The sequence below is a fragment of the Ictidomys tridecemlineatus genome, chromosome 11 (genome assembly GCF_052094955.1).
Source record: "Ictidomys tridecemlineatus isolate mIctTri1 chromosome 11, mIctTri1.hap1, whole genome shotgun sequence".
Classification (NCBI taxonomy): domain Eukaryota; kingdom Metazoa; phylum Chordata; class Mammalia; order Rodentia; family Sciuridae; genus Ictidomys; species Ictidomys tridecemlineatus.
This window is the reverse complement of record NC_135487.1, coordinates 112290439-112317684: the sequence shown is the minus strand read 5'-3', so window position 1 is coordinate 112317684 and position 27246 is coordinate 112290439. Positions and strand designations below refer to the sequence as shown.

At 39.9% G+C, this 27246-nt stretch overlaps 1 protein-coding gene across 1 annotated transcript; it reads right to left on the bottom strand.

The window, feature by feature from the left end:
• Nucleotides 1-430: 430 nt before the first annotated feature.
• Nucleotides 431-25291, bottom strand: LOC144368645 (uncharacterized). Its single transcript, XM_078027810.1, has 12 exons — nt 25117-25291; nt 22355-22561; nt 21541-21589; nt 20535-20701; nt 19112-19222; nt 11864-12090; nt 10778-10921; nt 9642-9780; nt 9237-9354; nt 7306-7628; nt 7008-7080; nt 431-1620 (listed from the first exon to the last, which is right to left on the bottom strand). The coding sequence occupies exons 1-10, from the start codon at nt 25289-25291 to the stop codon at nt 7625-7627; spliced, it is 1341 nt and encodes a 446-aa protein (XP_077883936.1). The 3' UTR covers nt 431-1620; nt 7008-7080; nt 7306-7624.
• Between the last annotated feature and the right edge of the window lie 1955 nt (nt 25292-27246).

Below are 27246 nucleotides of genomic sequence, written 5' to 3'. Positions count from 1 at the left end.
AGGCACATCAAGTTTAAGAATCACTTGTTTATCTTAGAAATTCTTGAAAAATGGCAAAGAGGAAAAATTGTCACTTTTTAAAACTTAGACCTCAGAATTAGCCAATAAATTTCTTCATGACAGTTTCATTTTCTATTCTTTTAAAGATTTTTATCGTTTTTAATTTTAATTTTTAAATTTATTCTAATTAATTATACATGACAGTATTGTACACAAATGGATCACTTCCTCTGGCTGAACATGGTGGAGTCAACACCAGTAGTGTAGTCACAAATGTATATAGGGTATTAAAGTCCCTCTCATTCCACAATCCTTCACACCTCCACACCCCTCCCTTTACCTCCCTCCCCTCTGTCCAATCCAAAGTTCCTTCATTCCCCCCAACCCGCTTTATAGATCAGCATCTGCTTATCAGAGAAAACATTCAGTCTTTGGTTTTTTGGGTTTGGCTTATTTTATTTTCTATTCTTAACACTTATTCTAGGGACTGGTGTAGAAATGGGAAACAAAGACAAAAAAAAATAAAGAAACTATTTATACAAACTTTGCTTTAAAAGAAAAAAAAAAGCCACTGAAAGACCATTACAGTTTCACCCTGCCTGCTATGATTGATGTTGGTCTTCAACCAACATCACAATGGCTACAGCAACATAAATAAACCTCTATCTTACATTTACGCATATCTACTCAGGTCCTAGGAGCACTCTGAAGACACAAAGGAGGCTTCAGTATAATTGGGGCCTGGCCCACACCACTAGGAAACAAGTAGAGGCTGCCATATGCAAGACTTTGCATAGGCTTGGTGTGGACATCAGTCTCATATTCCCCCGAGGGAAGTTAGATTAGCAAAATGGTGCAACATACTTAATGTGGAGGAGTGGGGGCAGTAAAATTTGGATAATGAGTGAATAAAGGAAGCAGATTGTTCTAGGCTATAAATGAGAGGGCTTCTTAGCAAGTCATCAATTTCCTTCCTCACATGGACTCAAAGAGGTCAGACCTGATGGTGCAGTGCAAAGTCCAGCCTGGCTTGGCCTAGAGGAGCTACCTAGTCAGGTGTGGATCTGTGAAAGGTGCCAGCTGAGTCTCACTGACACTGTCCAGCAGGGCCCTGCTGCTAACTAGGGTGCTTCTAGAACTGCCAAGGAGCTCTATATTGGAACCACATGACCCTTGTGTAAGAGGCAACCATTTCCCCAGAGTTGATTTTCTGAGGAGAGCTGCTGAGGTGAGAACTGTGTTGTGACAGGTGCTGTGTCACTGAGGCTGTTCAGAAGCAGTGTCTCAAGGTTTAGCATGCACTCTTAGGTGCACTTTGTCTATTGAGAGGCCTGGTGGTATTTGACTATTGGTGTTCCATCACTGCCAGGAAGTCATTCTGTCTTTCTGCCTACCCTAGTAGTAGACATTTCTGATCACCTCTTCAGACCTGCACCAGATTTGAAGGAATAGGGCCCAGGTGGCTCCTTAACAGATAGACAGTTGTTCAGATGTGGTGAGGGGGTTAGGTCTAGGCTTCCTCCTGTTTAAGGGACCTGTAGTGGCTTTGCTTCTTTTGTGGCTCCTGGAAGGCAAGGGTCTCAATGCTGGAACACACAGAAGGACCCTTAACGATTTCACCTGCAAGTAAACAAAAAAATTCTGTTCAGATGGAACTGTTAGACCCCACTTAGGATGCCCAGACACTGGAATTAGGGCAAAGCATGCAGGAAGGCATAAACATGGTGGGAGGTAGTAAAAAGAATGAGTCAAGGGGATGCACTGGGTCTGGAGGAGATTCCAGGTTCCAGCTTAGAGGATAAGCTTCCCTGTGCACCCAAATCCCTGGTGCCCCAGCCATAGCCCTACTGCATGTCATATGGTCAGATCCTACTACTGTCCTTTTATTACCCAGTTCATACTACATGTTATGTGGTCTGAAGAAAAATAAAGGCCTTGTCATATTCCAGCAAAAGAAGGATGAAGCATGAAACACACACATGTAGAAACAGCCTGTACTGAAGAGGACATATTGGGGCAAGTTCCCCTGTTAAGTGTGTGTCTCATTTTTCATAAGGAGAAGTCAAATTTGGCAGAGACCTCAGAGATGATCTAAGTCTAGGTCCACCTTTAACAGATGAAGGGTAGTAGCTCACAGAGGCAAAGGGGCCAGCCAATGGCATACAACCAGTTAACATTAAGCCTGGAGTTAGAGACCAGAAATTTGGAACAAAAGAGGATGGCCTGCACACTGGAGGGAGCCAGCAGGAACTGGAGGCTGTGGGTTAACTTGGCAGGGATAGGAAGAGGCTGTACAGAGCCAATCCTCAAAGTGTTGTGTTATGAGGCTCAGGAAAGAAAGCAATCCTCGAAGAATCAAAGGGAATTAGAAAACAAGAGCTGGTTAATATACATCCCATGCTTGATCACACTATGTGTGTCAAGGCTCTCAGGGTACAACTTAGGAACATTCCTAGAATGCTCAACTGCTCGATGTTTACCATATAAGTTTAAAGGTTTAATTTCTCATATTTAAAACAATCAGTTACACATCAAGTTTCTCTTAATAGGATTTCTAGGGAATTATTAGCACAGCATTTAAGTGAATGTAGAGAATATCTGCTATATATATATATTTTAAAACTTTTCCCTTAAAGTGCAGTTTCCCAGTCTCATCTGAAGTAAGAATTCCAATAGGCATTGATTCTTCAATGAGATGAATTCATGTGAGACAAACCTACATGTGCATATGGGCAATTCGGGGTAGGAGAGGCATGTAGGTAATTTGTGTTCTTTTGAAGTCAGTACATGTCCAGTGGAAGTGCTCTGCGCATCCAGGCGGTAGGGTCCCTTGAAGTTGGGTTCCTGACAGCAAGGTGTTAAGTGGCACAAGTGTGGGGGCAGTGTCCACTGGAATACTTCTGTGCTGTATTTGCACCTTCCTCCTGGCTCCATTTTTTTCTAGCTGTGCAGAATCCAACTAGAGGTCTCTGTCCTTCGTGGAAAATTTATAAATTATGGAAATATCTTGAATATATCCCTTAATGTAATATAACTGCACTATATTATATAATTAATTATATAATTATATGTAATTAATTATATAATATAATTACTGGAGGGAACTCTACTCTCTGCATATAAGACCTGGCTGATGCCTTATTTGTAAAGATTGAGTTGATTGACCTAAAAACATGCCATTGTTATGTTAATGAGCTTTGATGAAAAATACAAGAACAACTTTTAGAGGAGAGACTTACTTTGTTTCCCAATTTCAGAGTGTTTAGACTACCACTGGCTGGCTCCAAGGCAGAAATATTATGGGGGAAGGATATGATGGAGGAAATCTGCTCAGCACATGGGAGCTAAGAAGCAGGGAGAGAGAGAGAGAGGATGGGACCAGGACATATATAGCCCAAGGTCATGCTCTCTCTGACCTTCTTCTTCCCATTATGACTTATCTGCTTACAGTTACCAAACAATAGTTGATTCAAATTTTTAATTCATCAAATGGATCAATCCAGCTCTTGTAATCCAACTGTTTCACCTCTGAACATGGTTGCTTTGTTTAATACTTGAGTTCTTTAGGGGACACTTCTATGTCCATACTACAACAATTGACTGGCACATGGTTAATATTCAGTACATTTTTCTATTATTATCACTACAGCTACATATACAGCAACTACCACAAGATGTGAAGGAAGAAAGGATCCATTCATAATAGCAACAACAAACCAAATAATTACAGAAACAATATAAGAGAGATGTGCAAAATCAATTGGAAGGATAATTTAACATACTAAGTTATGCACAAAAAGAGACTTGAATTGATTTTTCTTAGACTCAATATAATTAAATTTTTTCTTCTGCCTAAAAGATTCATAAAAAACTATAATATCAAAAGGAATATCAATATGATTTTTTTCAATTTTAGAACAATACAAGCTGATTTTAAAAAATTTTTAATATCTATTTTTTAGATATAGTTGAAAACAATACTGTTAAATTTATTTATTTATTTATATGTGGTGCTGAGGATTGAACCCAGGGCCTCACACATGCTAGGCAAGTGCTCTACTGCTGAGCCACAACCCCAGCCCCAAGAAAGCTGATTTTTAAAAATCGGATTGACAAAGATTCTAAGGAAAAGCAAATTTACATACTAATGAAAATGTAAGAGAAAATCATATTTAAGAGAATTGTTATACAAAAGTGAATGAGAATGAAAAGCACACAATCAAAACTTTTGGTGGACTACCAATTTATAGGAGTACCCCCTAAAATAAGGTTTCATGAGAGACAATTGTGTTTCTTCCTCTTTTTAAACAGCCTTTTAGTTGTTGATGGACACAATAACTTTATTTTATTTATTTATTTTTATGTGTTGCTGAGGATCAAACTAGGGCCTCACACATGTCAGGTAACCTCTCCACCACAGAGTCATGACCCAGCCCCAAAGGACAATTATTTTTAGTCTAGTCAGTATAGAGTGATACTCTTGATAGTGACTGTCACAAATGGTTTATTTAGAATACTATTATATATATATAATAATTATATATATATATATATATATATATATAATTTCTATGTAGATTACACTATTCTTTGCCTAAAGAAAAGAGCAGTCACTGATATTGTCAAGACGTTGAGTAGAGCAAAGAGAAGTATCCTAAAGATGCACTGTTTAGAGTAGAACCTGATGTTACAGAATACATAGGGGTAGCTTTTATATTTTTATATCTCTTTGATTTGGTTTTACTTTCACCTTGGGTGTCTTTTTTAATTTCAGCATGGGACATCTTTTTTGGTTTTCTGATCTTTCTTTATTGAAGATATTTTCCCATTCTTACCCTGAAAAATGGAAGATTGCAGACAACAGCAAGAGAAAGAAACCAATAAAAGAATGAAGGGCACTGCTCTTTCTTGGACAGGTCCTCTCATCTCTCCTGCAGGCCCACTGTGGACACTTCCTAAAATGCCTGCTCCCCAGAGAAAGGAGGACACAGTCAATAGAATACTGGCAGTTTTTTTTCTTATTGCAAATGCCTTGGCAGGTGCCCTTCTCAGGCTGACTGTTAATTTAGAGCTCTGACTTTAACTCACCCCCAACACATATCAAGTCTACTACAAGAAGCAACACTCCCCACCTGCCCAAATCTGGAAATCCACAGGCTGTCAAGGACTCGTGATACTCTGCCCCAGCACAGAACAGTTTACTTCTTTCCAGTAATATGACCAGGCATGTCAGGATTGACCTAGACATTGACACACTACATACTTTCACCTAAAGTATTTTCAGTTTTATTCTTAAAAATGCAATTGGCATGGTTTGAATGAACTTTCAGGTAGCAGAACATGGAAAGGTTCCTGGAGAGTGGCATTCCTGGAGAGGGCACGGAAGCTCTGCTCCTCTTCTCCCTTACCTGTTCTCTCTTTTCATCTGTCAATCTATTCTGTAATATCTTTTGTTGATAGACCAATAAATTTGCAAACACAGTGTTTCCCTGAGTTCTGTGAGCTGCTCTAGCAAATTAACCAAAAGTGAGCAGGGGATTAGGAACCCCAATTTATAGCCTACCATCTATACATATAATAGATTTATGAAATGTTTATATGATAAAATATAAATACACACACACACACACGCACACACACACACACACACACACACACCACAGTCTATGCTTGCTTTTGGAATCCAAAGTGGAGCACAGCCTCATAAGAATCACCCTCAAACTGTGGGATCTAACCCTATTCTCTAAGAAGTGTCAGCATAGAATTGAATTACAGGGCTCCCAGAGGGGATCCACTAGAGAACTGACTGACTGTTAGAGGATCAAATATCCACACACATTTTGGTGAAAAAAAAGTCATTCTGCATTAAGTATAAGAAAAGAGAAAATGTACTTTTTTTCTATAATTTAGGGATGTTGGTTTGTAAAAATATAGCTTCTGCCTCTGCCAACTCAGATCTTAGGGACTAGCCATGAAAATAGTAACATAAATAAACATCAACAGTGAAATGTGCCAGTTGGTGATTTCTCATTTTGACACATGGTGAAAAGAACAGTTGGAGTCTTGGCCAGTTCATATTTCCCTTTTACATGGGTTTGAAATGCTTTCTGGGGTAGTGAAAATTGCCTTGGGTAACACAGTTTTCCTACACAATAATTTGTTACCATTTTCTCCAACATCTTGCAATTTTGTTGGCATTATATGAAACTTATTTAAGAGATTAGTAATAACATGCTTTACCTCATGCTTCTATTTTCTGCACCTCTTTTAAAAATTTGCTATCAAGTCCACAGTTATATTATTAGTAATTTTATAATAAGATCTTACTTTGTATTTTTCATTATGTACTACTATTGTGAATTCCTCTGTACTTTTGTGAAGAATCTGTACTTTCTCTTTTTACTCTGGTTATGGAACAATTTAAAATGATAAATTTCCATTGGGGTATGCCTGTGTGTGTGTGTGTGTGTGTGTATGTGTGTGTGTACACATATGTATGTGTGATTTAAACTTTTCTTTAATACTTTATATGTCTTTGTATCTGAAGACAAGCCAGGATATTTTTCTTATGTTTATGTTATTTTTTCTTATCTGTGCTCGCCCAATGTGTCTTTTTATTTTTTGTTTTAGAAGTCAGATTGGGACTCATTTACCTTAGCTTCCCTTTTATTCTTCTTTATCTTCTTGTTATAGATGCTGTTACACCTGGTGCTCTATTTAGAGACAGACTTCAGCTTGGTCTCTCAGTGTGCTAATTCATTGTTTTTGCATTAGAAATAAAAGCTACTCTAACCTTGGAGAAGAAAACTAAGGTGAAAAAAATTTCTGGTCTTGAATTTCTACATTGGCAATGATTTCTTATATTTGAGATAAAGAGGACAAATTCTTAATGTAAAAAAGAGTTAAATTAAACATTATTTGAATCTTAAATTTCTGCTGTTTGAAATTTTCCATCAAGAAAAAGAAAATGAGAGCTGGGGATGTGGCTCAAGCGGTAGCGCGCTCACCTAGCATGCGTGCGGCCGGGGTTCGATCCTCAGCAGCACCACATACCAACAAAGATGTTGTGTCCGCCGAGAACTAAGAAAAAATAAATAAATGTTAAAATTAAAAAAAAAAATAAAGAAAATGATAAGATAAGCCACATATAATATTTACAATTTTAATAGTATTCAGGTATCTGACAAGATTTATGGTCATTGGAAATCTTCAAATTTGGATAATAGTAAGACAAGCAACTTAAGGAAGGATCAAATATTTCAACAGATATTACACAAAAAAAGGAATGTAAACATCAATGAATACCTGAAAATTTGCTCAAGTGCACGAGTCATCAGGAAAACAAAAATGAAGACCAACTCACATACATCATAATGTCTAAAATTAAAATGACAATGCCAAGTGTTGGCAGGGATTTAGAACAACTGCAGCTCCATCCTCTGTTGTTGAGAAGGATACATGTTACTATCACTTTGAAAAACAGTTTGGTGGCTGCTTATGAAGATGAGCATACACTAATGATGTGACCTGTCAATGCAGGAACCTGTGGTGGCTTTGCTTCTTTTGTGGCTCCTGGAAGGCAAGGGTCTCAATGCTGGAGCACACAGAAGGACCCTTAACAATTTCACCTGCAAGTAAACAAAAGAATTCTGTTCAGATGGAACTGTTAGACCCCACTTATGATGCCCAGACACTGGAATTAGGGCAAAGCATACAGAAAGGCATAAACATGGTGGGAGGTAGTAAAAAGAATGAGTCAAGGGGATGCACTGGGTCTGGAGGAGATTCCAGGTTCCAGCTTAGAGGATAAGCTTCCCTGTGCACCCAAATCCCTGGTGCCCCAGCCATAGCCCTACTGCATGTCATATGGTCAGATCCTACTACTGTCCTTTTATTACCCAGTTCATACTACATGTTATGTGGTCTGAAGAAAAATAAAGGCCTTGTCATATTCCAGGAAAAGAAGGATGAAGCATGATACACACACATGTAGAAACAGCCTGTACTGAAGAGGACATATTGGGGCAAGTACCTTTGTTAAGTGTGTGTCTCATTTTTCATAAGGAGAAGTCAAATTTGGCAGAGGCCTCAGAGATGATCTAAGTCTAGGTCCACCTTTAACAGATGAAGGGTAGTAGCTCACAGAGGCAAAGGGGCCACCCAATGGCATACAACCAGTTAACATTAAGCCTGGAGTTAGAGACCAGAAATTTGGAACAAAAGAGGGTGGCCTGCACACTGGAGGGAGCCAGCAGGAACTGGAGGCTGTGGATTAACTTGGCAGGGATAGGAAGAGGCTATACAGAGCAAATCCTCTAAGTGTTGTATTAAGAGGCTCAGGAAAGAAAGCAATTCTTGGAGAAGAACCAAAGGGAATTAGAAAACAAGAGCTAGTTAATATACATCCCATGCTTGATCACACTATGTGTGTCAAGGCTCTCAGGGTACAACTTAGGAACATTCCTAGAATGCTCAACTGCTCTGATGTTTACCATATAAGTTTAAAGGTTTAATTTCTCATATTTAAAACAATCAGTTACACATCAAGTTTCTCTTAATAGGATTGCTAGGGAATTATTAGCACAGCATTTAAGTGAATGTAGAGAATATCATATATATATATATATATATATATATATATATATATATATATATATAAAAACTTTTCCCTTAAAGAGTATTTTTTTCTTTTATTTTTTTTTTTGGTTGTTCAAAACATTACAAAGCTCATGACATATCATCTTTCATACATCTTTTTTTCATTATTAGTTTTTTCTTTTATATCCAGGAGACCAAATGGATCTTCCTTCATATTTTTTAAAGAAAATGAGGTGTTAAAATAAAATGCGGTTCTTAACCTAATTTTGTGCACTAAAGTCAATTCATAAGGTTATGCCTTATTTGGTTTTTCATAAAGTAGTTCAGGAAAGTCCAGAATGCACATATGGCCTCAAGATCTCTTGGTAGACAACTAATTCACAGAGAGACTTTGAAAGTTTCTTCCCTCAGGGACCAACTGAACTGCATTTCTTTGGCTCCTTGCTTGACTGACATCAAGGAGAGAAAATTGGGCTAAAGGGGAGAGATGGTGAGGAGAGGAGAATAATAACAGGGTAGAAAGCTGAGCGGGCAGGAGGGTGAAGGGATGGAATCTTAAGAGGAGGCTATCCAGGAGCTAAGACCTGTGTGGTGAACCTGATATCTCCTAGAAGGTAAAGGAGGTCAGGGTTACTTACAGAGCTGATGTCAGATGGTGATGTATTTGAAGCAGGCTCTGTGACTGTGTAAGATGCAATCGTTGCTTTTGCTCCAAGTTAGTCCTTGCCTTCTTCAAAACATCATGTGTCCTGGTCACTGAAAGAAGAAAAGAGCCCCAGAAAGAAGGAATTTCCAACTGGGCCCTACTTGCTGGGCATGAATTTTCTTCTCACCCCTCAATCATGGCCTCTTGCTGACCCCTTTGTCCCACCTCCTTCTGCAACCACAACTGCTCATGTCACAGGAGGGTTGGGCCCAGTGCATCAGACTCTCCCTTCCCAACATTCCCAGTGCCTCTGTGGTCACTGTTTATCTGCAGCACAAGTGGGACATCTGCAAGACCAGCCCTTTCCTCTGCTGCTCCACAGCTCAGGGGCACCTACGCTGGCTGACAATGAACTGCTCCATGTTCTCCTTCTGCTGGTTAGCAGTCTTCAGACGCTCAGCTGTGCTCTCAAGGAGCTTCTCCTGTTTAGATACTTGGGCTCGCAGATCCAGGAGCTCCCTTTCCATTGATTCATCCTGGGAAAGAAGGACAAGCTCTCAGACAACAGTTTGGAGACCGAATGTATCCAGTTCTTTGTGGTTCCTACCAATCAGAAGCAGAACTCTATAATCTTCTCAGCAGACTGAGTTGCCTTCATTATAACTTCTCAATCCCTCAGTTCAGAACAGTTGAGAAAAAGACCACAGGTAGGAATGTTGAGAACCTGAAAGCCCCCAATCAAGGATCAAGGAGACTGTGACTCCAGACCCACAGCAACTCCCAACTGTGAACAAGACCTCCAAATCAGTCCTTGAAGTAGTTTTGTCTCACCCTTCTCCCATCCATGCAGGACTTGGAATTTCAGACATACTATGTCTGGGACACAGGGCTACCTGATGACAGTGTTCACATTTCAAAATGTCTGTACGAACCTAAAGATGGTAAAGTGCTTCCTTGTAATTAGCATAGTTTTTTTCCCCAAACATACCAGTTACATTAATATGGAAATAAAAACTAGTGAGGGGATCCAGAGACTAGCTCACCCAAAGCAGGAAAATTCTTTAGGGGCTCTACCTTTTCCCCAGATTGGAACACAGACAAAAGGTGTGTTGGGATTCTAGGAGCATGACTGAAAAAAGCTGCAGGATCACAGTGACTACCTTTGATCTTTTGACTAAGAAGCCCTGAGGAATGGAGAAGCTTCAAAGGCCCCTGAATTTTAGTTCAAACTCCAGATTTATTGGAAGCAGATATTTATAGATTACCAGGGCATCTATGTCTGTACTTCTCCATTTCCTTTTCTTCTCTTTGAATTATTATCTTGGGGTTTGGGGTGTGAGGACAAAGTAAGGTAATCAGAGCTTCAATGAAAACATCCACCAGGGGTCTCCCTCCAGGATGCTACATTAAGATCCAGCACATTCTAACAACCTGTGTAGCTCCTGACCCTCAGAAAGCCCTGGAACTGAGAATACAGAATCTCATGGGGCAGAAGAGCATGGCTTATACCAGAAGACAACACTGGCCTCTTACCACTTCGCCAGGCAGCCCAGGGTCCTGGAAGCTTGGTAAAGCTGCTCTCCAGAACATGGTCAGGAGTGAGGCTGACTCATCTAGGGTGTGCTGCAGGGCATGAGCACTGCTTCTTAGCTCATGGAAACATTTGCTGCCTGGTGCCTGTGGAAAGGTGGGAGGGAGCCATGGACATCACTGAAGTTGAGACATCTCAGGGTTCACGACATTGCAGCCCTGCACAAGACTCAAGCTTCCTTTGTTGATGAGGCACAAAGCATGGGCTGCTTGAACCTGGAAACCCTGGCTCATCCCTTTGAGGTCCCAGGACTGCAGTGTGGCTCCTTTTACCTGGAATGACTCCTCACCTGGACACCCTATATAAGGCTGTCATAGCTCATTCCCATGTCATGTCCTCTACAGACCTTTTACCTTCCTCGCATACAATAAAAGACCCCTCTGCACCAGTGAACTCGAGGCACAAGAGGTGACTTCTCACATTGGGCCTGTGGCCCATTAGTTGGTGTGTATCTTGCCCTGAAGTGAAGGTTACCTGGATACAAGGCTCTGTCTATACATCCAAGGGTCTCTGGTGGCTCAGACAGCACAGTCATTGGCCCTTGTTGTCTCTCAACAGAGATGTACTCTGAGAAGCATTTGCAGATTGCCTCCTCCCATTTCCAGGTTCTTACTCTTTTTACACACAAGGCCTTTATGGATGCAAATCCCTCAGTACCTGTCCATCTGATTGATTTTAATCCACAGGGGTCAGCATGAGTATAACAGATAATGAGCCATGAGACCATGCTGATTTCAACATCATATGGGCATCAACTCTTAACAAATACTTTACTGAGGATGGTGGCAACACTGCACAGACATCTCTGTGGCTCTGAGGCAGAATATCTAGTTGGTTTCCTATACCACAGAGTAGAACATAGAATGAATCAGGAGATAGGGAAACAAGGGCTTGGCTAGAATAATTGGAAGATGCTTTCTCTGTCATTGGGAGATGCAGGCCACAAAAATAAATAGGGGAGAAGTAACTAGAATTAAGGACAAAGGGCACAAAGAAAGAGTGAAGGCAGGAGCTGCAGGTGTGACTACCTCTGAGCCCTGAGCTTCAAGGCCCAGGAAGTTGCATGTGGGTGTCAGGAGAGACTGGATCTTTTCAACCAGCTTTTTCCCCTCTGCAATCTGCTCTCTGAGAGCAGTATAGTCATCAATGTGGCCTATGATGTGGCGGCCATGCTTGTTGGCGAAGGAGCCATCCTTAGTATCACCCTCTAGCTTCAGAGAGTTCTTCATTCCTGAAGGATCATTTGAATCCAGCTCTGAAAAAGAAAACCACAGTAATAAAGATCTGCTGTTATTCATGATAATATCCTAGGTTCTCACCATTGCAGAGACAGTGAAAGAGCCCAGGCTCAAGAAAGGCAGCCTTCAGAAATGCAGGGTGGCTCAAGCCCATAGACACCTTTTGGTTTCTTTATTTTTATAATCTTTCTTACATCATTACATGATGATAAACTTTCAGAAAAAAAATTTTGATTTCATTGACAAGTGGGCTATTCAGGAAAATATTATAAACATGAAAGTTTTCTGTATAGAAAAGGCACAGACAATTGAATAAGAATGTGTACAGGGCAATGACCCAAACAGAGCAATAGGACAACTGTGGCAAGAAGAAGAATGAGAAGAAAGGCAGCCACAGAAGACTCAAGGAACATGAATGATGCTTTCTCTGTCAGGAAAAAAGATGTCGCACACAGAAAATTTTCTAAATTCACATGACACACTTACAGAGGACCAACAGTTATTTGCATTAATAATTTTCCTTCATTGTGTCCAAGCCCTTTACTTGTCATATTTATACCATTTGTCCTGGTGACAATGACAGTTATCTGAACCAGGAGAAGAGAAAGAAGAGCTGTGGAGGACCAGAGTTAAAAAATCCATGCCAACACCCCAAATACAGAGGAAACACATGAATCTAGGGAGTAAAAACAACCAGTGTCAAGGACATCACAAACAGCCTGCACCCCAAATCATGCACAGTCTAGCCTTCACCACACAAGATCTAAGGTGCCAGGATTTCCCTCTCATATCATTAGCCTATATATGTCACATAGAAAAGCAAAAGTCAGCAGATTGATATGTTTCTATTATTTGGAAAAAAAATGTTTGATGTCTGGATATTCCACATGAATGTAACTTCCAGTAAAAACTTGTTAGGTACAATTTCATTAACCAACTTTGAGTATAATTTTCTTTTCTAGTACAATGCCTTGTAGTGAAACTTAAATATGCACAAAATCACATACATATATAAAATACACATACATATGCATATATGTGAAACATGTATATGTTAAAATATTTATCAAGGGCTAGGGTGCAGAGTTCAGTGGTAGAATGAAGAAAAAGAAACTACTCTATAGAGTGTGGCAGGTCTGGCACACACAGAAGAACTTGGGTTCAAATTCTCTGTATTACAAAATTTTATCAAAATGTAAGCTAACAATAAAAGGAGTTCCTGGTAAAAGGAGAGTGAGTCACAGCCAGGTTCCAGTTCAGGCCTCTGGAAGCTGGTAACAAGAGAAGAGCAGGGACTGAGCCATGCTGCTGCATCTCAGCTGGTACATGGGAAAGCAGTGACAGGGAAGCCCTGTCAGGAGAAAGTGAAGTGGAGACTCAACACCACACCCATGATGGCAGCTCAAAAAGGGCAAGGCAGCAACCTAATATATGCTGAGCAGTTCTTGCCAGCTGGGTACTGTGCTTAGCAGTTTACAGATATATCTTACTTATAGGCCACAATAAAAAGTCCATGAAATTGTCCACTTTTATCTGACACTTGAGGTAATTATCTGAAAAATGAGTATTCAGTGCAACCAGAGAAAATAAGGATTAACTTGACCCAAGAATATCTGGCATGACAATTTCAAGGCTCAGACTTAGAGGAATCTGAGCACAAGTGATTGAGGATATGGCCATGCAGGTTATTGGAGAGGGTGAATTAATTGGTGCCCCCCAAAAGACAAACAGAAGACACAGAGTGGAATGTTGTGTCAAGAGGCTGGGGAGAGGGGCCTCTGTTAACACTCAAATTAAAACTAGGGAGGGAAGATAGAGGCTGGATATTGAAGAGAGCCAGAGAAATCTGGTGAACATGCTTATCTGAACAGGCAGGCAAGAGACTGGGGCACAAGTGGATGTGTACCACGTAGAATAAATGTGCCTGCCACCCAGGACTTTTCCACAGTCCTGGTTTCCTTAGGGACAGGAGCATTGTGCCACATACTGAGGTCCCCCCCTAGGTGAAGAAAAGGAAGCCATTCTAGAGAGTGTGGAAGGTCTGTGATACTGAGACGGAGCCTAGTGAGGTGGAAGGAAGGCCAACTAAAAAGCCAAGCACCTGATTAGGTCTCTAAGCCCTGTAAACCCAGCTTGTCTATTAATGTCTCAGTGCCCCTCTTTGCCAGTTGGATCATGTAAAATATAAAAATATAGTAAAACCTGTCCTACTATAAATGACATTGGGAAACACAGGCTCCAGGCCAGTATGTGTCTCCCACCTATAGCCAAACTTCCATAGAAATTTGTTTTTGCTTAGGTTTCATAATGATTTTCTTACCTATATTTCTTTTTTAAAATTAGAACTGTGTAGTTATACATAGTAGTGGGTTCATTCGGACAAAATCATACACACATGCAATTTGACTTCAGTTCATGATTGCCCCCTTCCCTCTCTTTTTTTTCTCCTATTCCCCCTAACATTTCCCAAATCTCTTTCATCTACTCTACTAGACTTCTTTTTTGCTCATCTATTAATTTATATTTGATTGCTTCTTTCTACCTATGCATAAAGGTGGAGTCTCTGTGGTATATTTATATGTCCACATAACAACTTTTTAAGAATTCATTCTGGGGCTGGGGTTGTGGCTTAGTCGAGAAAACTTGCCTCAAATGCCTGAGTCCCTTTGATCAACCCTAAGCACCAGATTAAAAATATATATAAATATATTGTGTTCATCTATAAAACAACAAAACAATCATCTGTATTGACTACCCTTACCATCTCTGCACTCTGCCTCTCAATCTTCTCCATTACTGCTCTTTCCTTTATCTGTATGATATCCTATCCTGCCCTCCCCATTTCCTTTGTTCTACTCTAGTTTCTGCATGAGAGTAAGCATTCAACTTTTGAGTTTTTGTGTTTGGCTTATTTCACGTAGCATGATATTCTCATTGCTATCCATTTACCTGAAATGTCATTATTTCATTTTCTTTTATGCCTTTGAAGAACCCCAGTGTGTGTGTGTGTGTGTGTGTGTGTGTGTGTGTGTGTGTGTGTGTGTTTACACACATATCATATATATGTGTCAGAATTATAAAATTTATTTATCTATTAAGGTGATTCCATAATTTAGCTATTCTGAAATGTGCTGCTATAAACATTGAGGTAGCTATCATTGTAGTATGCTGATTTTAGAAGTTTTGGTAAAATACCAAGGAGTGGGCAGATCCTCATAGGATGTTTACATCTCTAGTTTTTTGATGAATCTCTATAGTGGTATCTGGACTTGTACTAGTCTGCAGTCCCATTAACAATATACAAGTTTACATTTTCCCCACAACATTGCCTGCAATTTTTTTATGTATATTCTTGAACATTGCAATTCTGGAGTCAGATAAAATTTTAGTATTGTTTTCATTTGCTTTCCCTAATTGCTAGTGATATTGAACCTTTTCTCATCTATTTGGCTATTTGTAATTTTTTTTGGTTAAGAAGTTTCTATTTCATTTTTTCTATTACCCATTTATTGATTGGGTTATTTGGGATATTTTTGTATGAAGTGCTTTCAGTTACTTATATATTTGGAGTATTAATCCCTTATCAGATGAGTAGCTGGCCAAGATATTTTTTCCCATTCTGTAGGCTCTCTCTTCACACTCTTCTTTCTTTCCTTTGCTGGGAAGAAGTTTTGTAGTTTGATGGTGTCCCACTTATTTATTCATAGTTTCAGTTCATGTACTTTTGAGGAAGCTGATGCCAACAATTATATGTAGAATGTTGGCACTACATTCTTTTCTAACAGTTGTAAAGTTTCTGGTCTAATTCCTAAGTGTTTGATCCATTTTCATTTGAGTTTTGTGCAGGGTGAGAAATAAGGTTTTAGTGTTATTTTTCTACATAGTTATTATCCTGCTGTCCCAGAACCATTTATTAAAAAGGCTCATTTCTCCAATGTATATTTTTGCACCTTTATTAAGTACCAGAGGGCTCTAAGTATTGGATTTGTCTCTGTCTTCTACTCTGTCCTATTGGTCTTTGGGTCTATTTTTGTGACAATATCATGCTGTTTTGATACTAGAGCTCTGCAGCATTACTTATTGTCTGGTGTTTTGTATTTAACAGTGGTACCAATAATAAAAAACAAACTGAAATAGAAAACTACTTCAAGAATTAGATAGTAGGAGACAACTATGTAGGCTAATATATTAACATCCCAACTTGAAGTGGTGGGAATTGCAATATATATATATTTAGGAATACAGTATTTTTCTTTTGGCAGAGCTATTTTTGTTTAATACTTTTACTTTATTTACTTTTACATGGTGCTGAGGATCCAATCAGTGCCTCACACATGCTAGGCAAGTGCTCCGCCACTGAGCTACAACCCCAAATCTAGGAATACAGTATTTTTATTGAAAATTCTTTTTAAAAATATTATTATTTTTACATGATAGCATATTTTGGCATATTATACATACATAGAATAAGTATAACTTGTTGAAAATAGGATCCCCCATTATTGTGGTTGTACATGACGAAGAACTTCATTGTTTGTATATTCATACATGAAGATAGGAAAGATGTGTCTTATTCATTTTCCTGTCTTTCCTATTACATGTTCCCCCCTTCTCTTCATTCCCCTTTGTCTAGTCCAATGAACCTCTAATCTTTCACTCTCTAGTTGTGAGTTAGCATCCACATTCTGCCTTTGGGTTTTGGGACTGCCTTATTTCACAAAGCATGATAGTCTCCAGTTCCATCCATTTACTGGTGAATGATATAATTTCATTCTTCCTTATGGCTGAGTAGTATTCCATTTTGTATGTATACCAAATTCTTTATCTATTCATCTGATGTGGGGCACCTAAGTTGATTCCATAGCTTGACTATTGTGAATTGAGCTGATATTAAATATTGAAGTGGTATGTCACTGCAGTGTGCTGATTTTAAGTTGTTTGGATATAAAGTGAGGGGGATAATGGGGTCAAATAGCGGTTCCATTCCAAGTTTTGTGAAAAAGCTCCACACTGCTTTCCAGAATGGTTGCACCAATTTGCAATTCCACCAGCAATGTATTAAGTGAATCTCTTTCCCCACATCCTTGTCATCATTTACAATTGCTTTTATTTTTAATATTTACCATTCTGAGTGGGGTGAGTAAATTCTCAGTGTAGTTTTGATTTACATTTCTCTAATTGTTAAGATTTTAAATATTGCAATCTCTAAATCAACCGAGTTCAGGCACCTTCTCTGATTTCAGGCTTTTCTGTACTCAATCTGTGTTTCTCTGTGTTCTCCCCTCCCTTTGTGGGGAATCTTTGCTGCTTTCAGTACCCATGTGGCAGGTGAGTTGGCTTCTACATATTCTTATTCTTTCTTTTTGCACTCAAATTTCTGATTCCCTAGTCCAACAGAATGTACAGTATTATATTTTGTGAAATTACTATTTTATCAACCTCAGTAAGTGTCTATATTCCTGCTGCTGTGCTCATGAGACAATGTAATGCAGCTTTCCACTATCTCACCATCTTCTGGTCTTGCAATACAGCTTTTTATCCAGGATGATTGCTCATCAATTTTAACACTTTTCAGGTTGATGCCATCCCATTTGTGGATGTTTCATTTTATTTCTTGAACTTTAGGAGTCTACTTAAGAAATTCAGTTCCTGAGCCTCAATGTTAGAGTGTTAGGCCTACATGTTCTTCTGGTAGATGCAAGGTTTCTGGTCTACTTTTAAGGTCTTTGATATGTTTTCAGTTCAGTTTTAAGAGAGAGGGGCTAAATTTCATTTGACTACATATGGATTTCCAGTTTTTCCAGCACCATTTGTTGAAGAGGCTATCCTCAGCACACTATAGTGATATAATCACATCAATGTTTTTAGCAGCACAAGTCACAATAGGTAAGATATGGAGTCAACCTAGGTTTTGATATACACACACACACACACACACACACACACACACACACATACATGTATTACTCAGCCATAAAGAAGAATAACTTTATGATATTTGCCAGTATATGGATGAATGCGGAGAGTACTATGCTAAGTAAATTAAGTCAGTCTCCCCAAATACAAATATCAAATGTTTTCTCTGACATTTGGAAGTTAATCTACACTAATGAGGGAAGAGGGGAAGAATACAAGTTCCAGGTATTAGATAAAGGGAAATGAAGGAAAAAGAGTACCGTAAGGAAAGGAAATGAATGGTAAGAAAAAGAATGAAGCTGACATAATTTTGCTATGTACATATAGGTACACAATGCAGAGAATGTCACCTTTATGTACATCAAAAGCCTTGGGTCCTAATTAGATTAAGATATATTCCATGCTTCTATATGATCTCAAAATGGGCTCTACTCTCATGAATAACTAAAAAGAAGTAATAAAAAAACATAATAAAAAATGACACTTTAATTTGCATGTCTAAATTAACAATCCAGGGGGCTGGGTTTGTGGCTCAGTGGTAGAGCACTTGCCTCGAATGTACAAAACCCTGGGTTTGATCCTCAGCACCACATAAAAATAAATAAGTGAAATAGAGGCATTATGTCCAACTACAACTAAAAAATAAATATTAAAAAAAGATAACAACCCAGGTTTGAGTTAGACTTGTTCCCTATGAAAACCCCCAGAGAGAGATCCATGTGCTAGTAACTTAGGAAAAACTCATTCCCAGCAGAAAGAGGTAATGAAGTCAAGGAAGTCAGGCACAGAAGGCAAAAAAAGTGTAGAAAGTATAGAATTTAAGAGAAGGTAGCATGTGTCTGAAAGATGCTCTTCATAGGGTTGGGACTGGGCTTCCCTGCAGCAGTTATCAAGAATATTAGGAGAGCAGGCATGAGAACAGAGCAGATTTCAGAATGTAAACAGGGAATGTAGATGGAAGGGCAGGTCAGGGCTACAAGGCCATGGGAAATACAGATAAGACCAAATAGAGGCTCCATCTCCTGTTGGAGACAAGCACAGGTTAAGAGAAATCACTGCAGAAGGAGGAGCTACAATCTTACAGAGTTAAAATGAGTCAAGTGCATCCCAGAGCCAATATACCTGAAGCCTGAAGGCCAGGGAATCTGCATGCTAGTTTCCTCTTGCTCATCAGAATTTTTCTTGTAATTATCTTCTCTTTGCTGACACCTGTGGCATCATTGAGGACATGCTCTGTAAGTATGTGCAAATAAGACAGGATTTGTAAAATCCAATAACACCCAGATATATTTGAAAACACTAGAAAATCAGAGTGGAGGTAGGTTGTGCTTTGGGGAAGGAAGAGATAATAAAAATCAAGCAAAATCAAAGGAGAAACACATTATTAAAGAAAGGAAAACTCATCCTAAAAAATTTGAAAATATGCATAATAATAATACACTGCATGTATACCCATTATATATGATAAAGCACATATATAAACAATGTGTAATAAACACAAGAGGGATCTATTTATCTGATGGATAACTGCTCCTTTGGGCTCTTGACTCCACCTGTGCATGGGAAACTTGCATCTATGATATGTATGGGCTCACATGTCCACTCAAAGCCCTTGGGCCTTCTCTGAGGAAGTTGAAAGAAGAAGAGGGTTCAGTAACAATCCCAATTCTCCCTTTGCTAACCACTCCTGGAAAACCCATTTCTTATGTCCCAGCCAATTGACCCAACCTAGCAACCCAGGCCCAGTGACAGAAATCATGTGTCCAATGGACATGTCATCTTTTGTACATGTGCCTAGGTATTCTTGGGTGGGTGGTGCCCATGCAAAAGTTCCTAAAATAAAGTAATCCAATTGACAAAGAGGGCTTTGAAGTAACAATGACTTCATGTTTTGTATCCAAATAAAATTAATCTTAGTCACTATTTCTGGAGAGAACATTCTACAGAGACACCAGGGCATGGGACAAAAAAAGGAATTTATTCATCTTGATCCACAGGCAGAAAAGATCATGAATAGAAATGGTGGACATCATATTTTTCTTTGGGGGGGGGCAGCAGGGATTTAACTCAGGGGACTTGATCACTGAGCTACATCCCAGCCCTAATTTGTGTTTAATTTACAAATTGGGTTTCACTGAGTTTCTTAGCACCCCACTGTTGCTGAGGCTGGCTTTGAATTCATTATTCTCCCGACTCAGCCTCCTAAACCCCTGGGATTATAGGCTTGAGCCCCCATGGCAAGCACAGTGGACATACTTTAAAGACAGAATCAGTCAGAGTCTCTGAAGTGCTCCCTCTTAATTGCAACCTACATGCAAATATATAGCTGACATAGCAAAGGCAACAATGAAATAAACCTGACCAGGCCATGGGAAAACAGCAAAGCTTAAGATCCACCTGACCTCTGTACCTACTCTGAAACAAGATGGGTCTCCTGCCTCTGCATGCATATATCTCAGCCTACACAGCAGAGTTGAGTGTAGAGAATTTTTGCTTTCCCAGAGAGACAAGTTCAATTCATCTGAATTATGATAGGAATACTCACTGGCTTCATCCACAGCAGAACTGACTGTAGGCTCAGCTGATGGGAAGACAGAGTTTCTGACAAGTTCTTGTGTGTTAGATGAATTAGGATGATCCGAGGGTAGAAAATAAGTTTTCCCCAGCAAAAAGTCATCCTCTTTCTTCTCTTGCAGCTCACCATTGGGAATGCTGAGACAAGGAAGAATAACAGATAAAATTAAGGTGGTTTAGAAGCTACAGCCTCCTAGCTGGTTCTGATTTAAAAATAAAGGGTGGAGTCCCCAAACACATTCCACCCCTCAAAAGTGATCCATAAAGTGATTTTCAACTCATGGACATAGTTCAGGTGCCATGGTATGAGAGAGAGAGGGAGAGCCACCAGTGTCCAGTGTACTGGCCAGATAACAAGCTGATGAGAAAGGAGGCTCAACTTCATCTATAAAGTACAACTACAGAAGGATCATACAATGAGAAGCAAAGCTGTAGTTGAACCTAGGGCATGACTGATATTGACACTTGCATATAGATGGCCAGCAAATACAGCCTGGTACATGATAGAGTGCCCAATGAATATGTGCCTTCTAGAACTTTTTCTATCCATTTTTTTGACATAATACTTTTTTTGGAGGGGGGGGAAAGGGGTAGAAAGGGAGCGTATTTCTGTTTTTCTTGCTATGACATACCTGTCTGTGATTATCAGGCCATAGTATAGAAAGATAGTATGCCTCTACTTCTAATTATTCAACTTAAAATAAACAAGTGATTTTGTTAAAAGGAAGAAATGCCCAAGACTGACTGTGCAGTTCTTCTCAGTCACCCCCACTGTACCAGCACCAGGAAGATAAAAGATAACCTTGATAAAGGGCTCCATCACACTGGGCTTAGTCAACATCACCCCTGCCAACAGTAGTCTTTTTTACATTTGGACATCAAATGTGTCTAGTTTTGACCTCATGGTCTATTCTTTCAGGTTATCCTTAACCCCTTATTTTACCCTTTCTTACAATCTCCAGATTATTTGTTGTTACCTGGAATTCAGTGAATTTTGTTCTTTTTCATCATCATTCTCATGGTTTTCTACAATCAATTCAAAAACATCCAGGAGTCATTACATAGTGCTATTTCACCCATTTCAACACAGAGCCCATGTGGGTTCTTCAGTCACCTTGGCTAGACAGGAAAAAGAATCTGCAGGAAATCTTGAAAGTTATTACAATTCAGATCAGGAATGAGCAGAAAAAAGGGTCATGGAAAATGGAGTGGGCTAAGGGGTGAAGACAAAATGACTCCAGACCTGTTTGGGTCTGTCACCTACAGCCCAAATAAAGTTCAGTTGTCATAATCTTTCCCATCAGTTTTCACAATTTTTCTTTGTGTGTTGACTTAGTCCTGTTTGCCAAGGAGGGTCCAAGAAGGAGCCATGTGCCAGTGACGTATGAAGGCCATGTTCCCAGAAGAAAGAGGCAGCAGAGTCAAGGAAGCAGGGTAGATCAAAAGCCTAGACAGTGCGTGATTATAGGGAAGGTGGCATGTGTCTGAAAGATGCTCTTCATGGGATTAGGACCCCCAATTAAGCTGGGCTTTCCTGTGTCAGTTATAGGGAATATCAGGACAGCAGATGTAGGAACAGAGCAGATTTCTGAATGCAAACAGGATGTGGAGATGGAACGGCCTCTCAGGGTGGGAGACCATAAAATAGAGACATAAGACCAGACAGTCTCCATCTGCTGTTGGAAAGAACCAATGGTGAAGAGAAATCACAGCAGAAGGAGCTACCTCCTCATAGAGAGAGCTAAAAGAGGTAAGTGCATCCCAGAGCCACAGAAGCCATCACCACTCTACCCGAAGCTTGAAGTCCTGGGAATCTGCATGCCATTCTCCACTTGCAGAAGAGTTGTTTCCTTTTCATGATCTTCTGTTTCATGACACTCATGGTATCAGTGAGGACATGCAGCTCACATCCAGGTGTTTTGACAGCCAAGCCTCCAAGGGCATCACCCTCAAGCTTGGGAGGGTTCTGCAGTTCAATGCAAGTATCCAAATTCAGTTCTGAAAATAAAACAGGAACTATTATCCTGTGACACAACTATTAACCCCGAAGACTCACCTAATCAAGAAAGCAGCCTTGCACAAGAAAGTCTAAGGATTGATGTGTAGCTTATAGAGACTGATACTTTCAGGGCTGGGGTTGTAGCTTGGAGTTAGAGTACTTGCCTCAAATGCATGAGGCCCTGGGTTCTATCCTCAGTACCACATAAAAATAAAGACATTGAGACTGATACTTTCATTTTGTTGATGATTCTGGCATATCCAGTATGATAAACTTGACAGGAGGCAAGTGTGCTTCCAATTCTTGAAAATATTCAAGAAATATGGAAGTTATAGACACCTATTTTATTTTTACTGAATTGGCACTATGGAAATTATTTTAACTAATAGACCATGAAAGAGATGAAAGCACCTAAGATATGCACTTGGTAAAGGCCAGCCCAGGACCTGAGAGTGTATTTAACCCTAGACCCCAGGATCCAGCTCACATCACTATGTCAGAGAATCACAGCTTTAAGTCTGACTGAGAGAACATGGAGAGGCCCACCATCTCTGCCACCCACAATATTCTGACAAGGAACATGTGGATCAGAGCTTACCAATTCCCTTTCCTTTCCTATCTAGGAAGAGCATCCACTATATTCCAGGGTCAGTGTTGGCTACACAGCTATCGATAGCAGAGGAAAGGCTCAGCCTGGCTCCACCATCACCACAGATTAACTGGTGATCCAACATTGTCCCCTGACAACTACTCATTTGGGCATTTACATCCATGTGTGCATCTGAGGCTTGCATCTCTGACACACTGGGGCTCACATGCCCACTCAAAGGCCATTGGAGGCAGGCCTTCTTAGTGACACCTAAAAGGAGAAGAGGGTAACTATCCCAGTTCTTTCTTTCTTTAGTACCTCCACCCAGAATGCCCATTTCTTATGTCCCGGTCTTGTTGGGGAAACCAGCTTGTATCTCAGGTACAGTGACAGAGATCATGAGTGTGATAAATATGTCACCTTTGGTTTCTGTGCCTGGATGCTAAGAAGGCCAGAATCAATAAATGGGATGGTAAACTGCAAAGCGTCTTTAGAGTAAAGGAAACAATAATGTGATGAGAGAGCCTAGAGAATGGGAAAAGATTTTTACCACATGCATCTCAGACAAGAGAATTCAATCCTCAGGATGTATTAAGAACTCAAAAAACTAAAAACCCAAAAGAAAAAAAAAAGACATTAAATAACCCAATAAATAAATGAGCAAAGCACTGAACATGCACCTCACAGCCGAAAAAATACTAATGGCCAAAAGATACAAGAACAACTCTTTATCATCTCTAGCAATTAGAGAAATGCAAATTAAAACTACACAGAGATTCCATCTCACTTGAATTAGAATGGCAATTATAAAGAACTCAAGTAAAAACAAATGTTGGTGGGGAATGGGGTGAGAAAGGTACTCTCATACATTTTGGGTAGGACTGAAAATCAGAGAAGCCACTATGGAAAGCACTATGAAGATTCCTTAGAAAACTTGGAATGAAACCACCATTTGACATCATCAACAGATGAATGGATAAAGAAAATATAATGTATATAGAGAATGGAATATTACTCAGCCATAAAGAAAAATAAAACAATGGCATTTGCAGGAAATGGATGGACCTGGAGATATCATGCTAAGTGAAATAAGCCAATCCCAAACACCAAAGGCTATATGTTCTGACTTCTAGATGCTAACCAGAAACAAGGGAGGTTGGGGAAGGGAATAATAGAAATCTACTGTATTGGACAAAGGAAAATAAAAGGATGGGAGGAGAGGGAGAAACAGGAAAGACAATAGAATTAACTGGACTTAACTAGCCTTGTATTTGAGTACATAACCAGGGTAAATTCACATCATAAACAAAAAGAGCGGGATCATCGACAGGATAAGTTATACTCTACTAATGTGTAATTTGCAAAATACATTCTACTGTCATATGTTACTAAACAAGAACAACAACAACAAAGGCAGGTGTCCAGAAAAGAGTGTCCCTGAAGAAAAATCATCCACTTAAGATGGCTTTGAAGAAAAAAATGAGTTTAAGGCTATTTTCCCAGGATTATTAAACTCCATCACTGTTTGTAGAGAGGACATTCTATTGAGACTCAGTGACGTGATTGAAATTAAAAGGTTTATTGATCTCTCTCCCCAGGGAGGAAAGATCATGGAAAGAATCTAGGATACCATGGAGAGGGGTGTCCAGTGGTTGTATAACATTCCTAGTTATGGGACCCTCTCTGCATTTCAGAAGCCTATGACTCCTTCTGGCCTATATACCACCTACAATCCATACACATATACAGTCTGTTGCCACCTGGAGGCTGTTAGCAATTATAAGCAATGCAGCAGAGGAGCTGGCTCCTTATTGTAAATCAACTGTATGAAACTGTGAAGAGACATCGGGTTCGTAATCCTTATATTTTCCACATACTACAGAGGCAAATTGGACATTCCTCCTGATATAATTGAGTTCTATGTCCCTAGGGAAATGAATAGATGTCCTCAGAAATTGAGCTGACTGGAGGTTTCCAGAAGCCTCATGTCTATCCAGGTCAGACTCAGGAAGAACTGGGTACAATAGGGCCTGCTGCCCACTACTGTGTTCTCCACACACTCTCCTTGAAAATCCCTCATTCTCACCATGATCTGCTTCAGTTTTCTCAAAATTTCTTCAATCTGACTGTTTGGCTCCATCACCCTGAGAGCACACCTCATCATACTCTCATCACTGGTGTCTAGATTCTTCCACTCTCCTCCTCACTACCTTCTCTTCCTGTGAACTTCCCCAAAGATCAACTGTCTCATCAGGTTAACGTTTGTTAAGATACAGCTGCACAGTGTTACCCATGGTGGCCTCATGCTCCTGGCCATGAGAGAACCTCCTGCTGGGACCACTGAGCCCAGCCTCACTAACCTCTAACTCAATGTCCTGCTCTTACCATGTTCCCACTCTGCTTGGGAAAACTGTATTCCTACATCCCCCTGAATAATTCCAACTCCCTATCCTGCATTTGAAGTCCTCATTCCTGGCCCCACAAGGTTATCCAACATCACATCCCAGCACTCCAATACACCATCCTTCCTTGTCAGGCTGACTCCTCCCTGACTCTCACTCTGCTTCTCTGTCTTCCAGCATTCATGTCTTTGTCTACAGGTGCTGCTCCCTGCCTGTCATGTACTGTGTGTCCCCAAGTCTCAGTTTATCCATTATTAATCATCTGTCATTGAAGACACTCGGTAACATGCATGAGAGATCCTCTTGACCTGAAGGAGAAAGTATCTTAAACCAATATACCTGTTTGTGAAAGCAATGGTGAAACAGAGAAAAAAAGGAGATTAGACCCTGAAGGATTGAAAATGGCCACTGACACAAGAATCTCTTCATGGACTCTTGGCAACGTGGACAGTTTCTTCACAAAGGTCTTGTAGAGCATGCTTTCTACCAGCCACTCTGTCGTTACATAATTTTGGTGGGAAGGAGAACTCCTTTTATATGTCCAACCCCTGAAATCCTGGCCCATTCCTTTTCATGAAAACCTATTTAGTATCATTATATCAAATCAAATTTCCTCCCCTTCAATCTACTTCTTTCAGTTCCTTGAGGCTGGATCCCTCAATCATTGGGTACAATATTTATTTCCACTGTGTCTAAACCTCCAGCCCCTCCTACATATAGTATCTATTATGAAAAGTGGCCAAATCTGTGAAGTCCCTTGGGAAAGTCTCACTCTCCCACAAGAATATTACATTTAAACTACCTTGAACTCAGACTGAAGGGCTTTGGGGTATTTTGGTCTCAAAGTGGCTGTAATTCAATGTAGACTCACTCTCTCTACCACTTCCTTGAATGACTACAGAGCTACTGCTACCCTCTAGGTCATCTGCAATAAATATTTTAAATTGGGTTAGAATTTTCTCCTGTTTTCGGTTGCCTGCTTTTACCAGGGAGGAACCTTGCTGACATTTTTCAAGGCTCACAGTAGAAGATCCTCTGCACCTATTGGAGCCATTTATCAAACTCTCAAAGTATTGTTGCATGCCATTAGTGGGCAAGATGCAAAAGTCCTCAACAAAATATCAAGTTGTCGCTTAGTTATATTCATGTTGTTTCTGCAGGGCTTTCTATGTACACAGAGGATAGGTCCGAGCAGAGAGGTCAGCACCACTACTGTACTTACAGCTGTGTCCTGTTCACAATATACACATTAGGGTCAGTGAACCCACACAGGATGAATATTAGTATAATTAGAATGTTCTTTTTCTTCATTTCAGATTCATGTATAAAGGTGAATGTGTCCATCTCTATTTGGAGGGAATGGATGAGGCACTGGCTCTTCCCAGGGATAAAGTATACTGATTAATAGCTCAAAAACCCATGTGAGAGGCCTTGTGAATTCTTTGTTCCAGAGAAGCAATGTCTGTTTCTCTTTGAAATTGTCTCAAAAACATTTGTAACATACAGAATTAGAAATGGGTGAACACCCAACCCAGCCTCCTCTTTGAAAGATCAGGCTGCACAGCAGTAAAAATATGTTGGCTGAGGAGTCAGGCAGACATGGGCCCTGTGTTCCCACCACACACTAGTGGAGATTGGGGGGCAGTGACCATGCTGAATCTCAGTGTCCTCAGCACTACTGTAGAGACACCAC

Excerpts from the sequence above, each read along its gene's own strand:
- LOC144368645 (XM_078027810.1), bottom strand. The coding sequence starts at position 25,291 with ATGGAGCCAAACAGTCAGATTGAAGAAATTTTGAGAAAACTGAAGCAG. Across the intron at positions 20,702-21,540 it reads CAAAATTCACTGAATTCCAG|CATTCCCAATGGTGAGCTGC; the intron begins GTAACAACAAAT and ends TCCTTGTCTCAG. Across the intron at positions 19,223-20,534 it reads TTCTGCTGTGGATGAAGCCA|AGCATGTCCTCAATGATGCC; the intron begins GTGAGTATTCCT and ends ACATACTTACAG.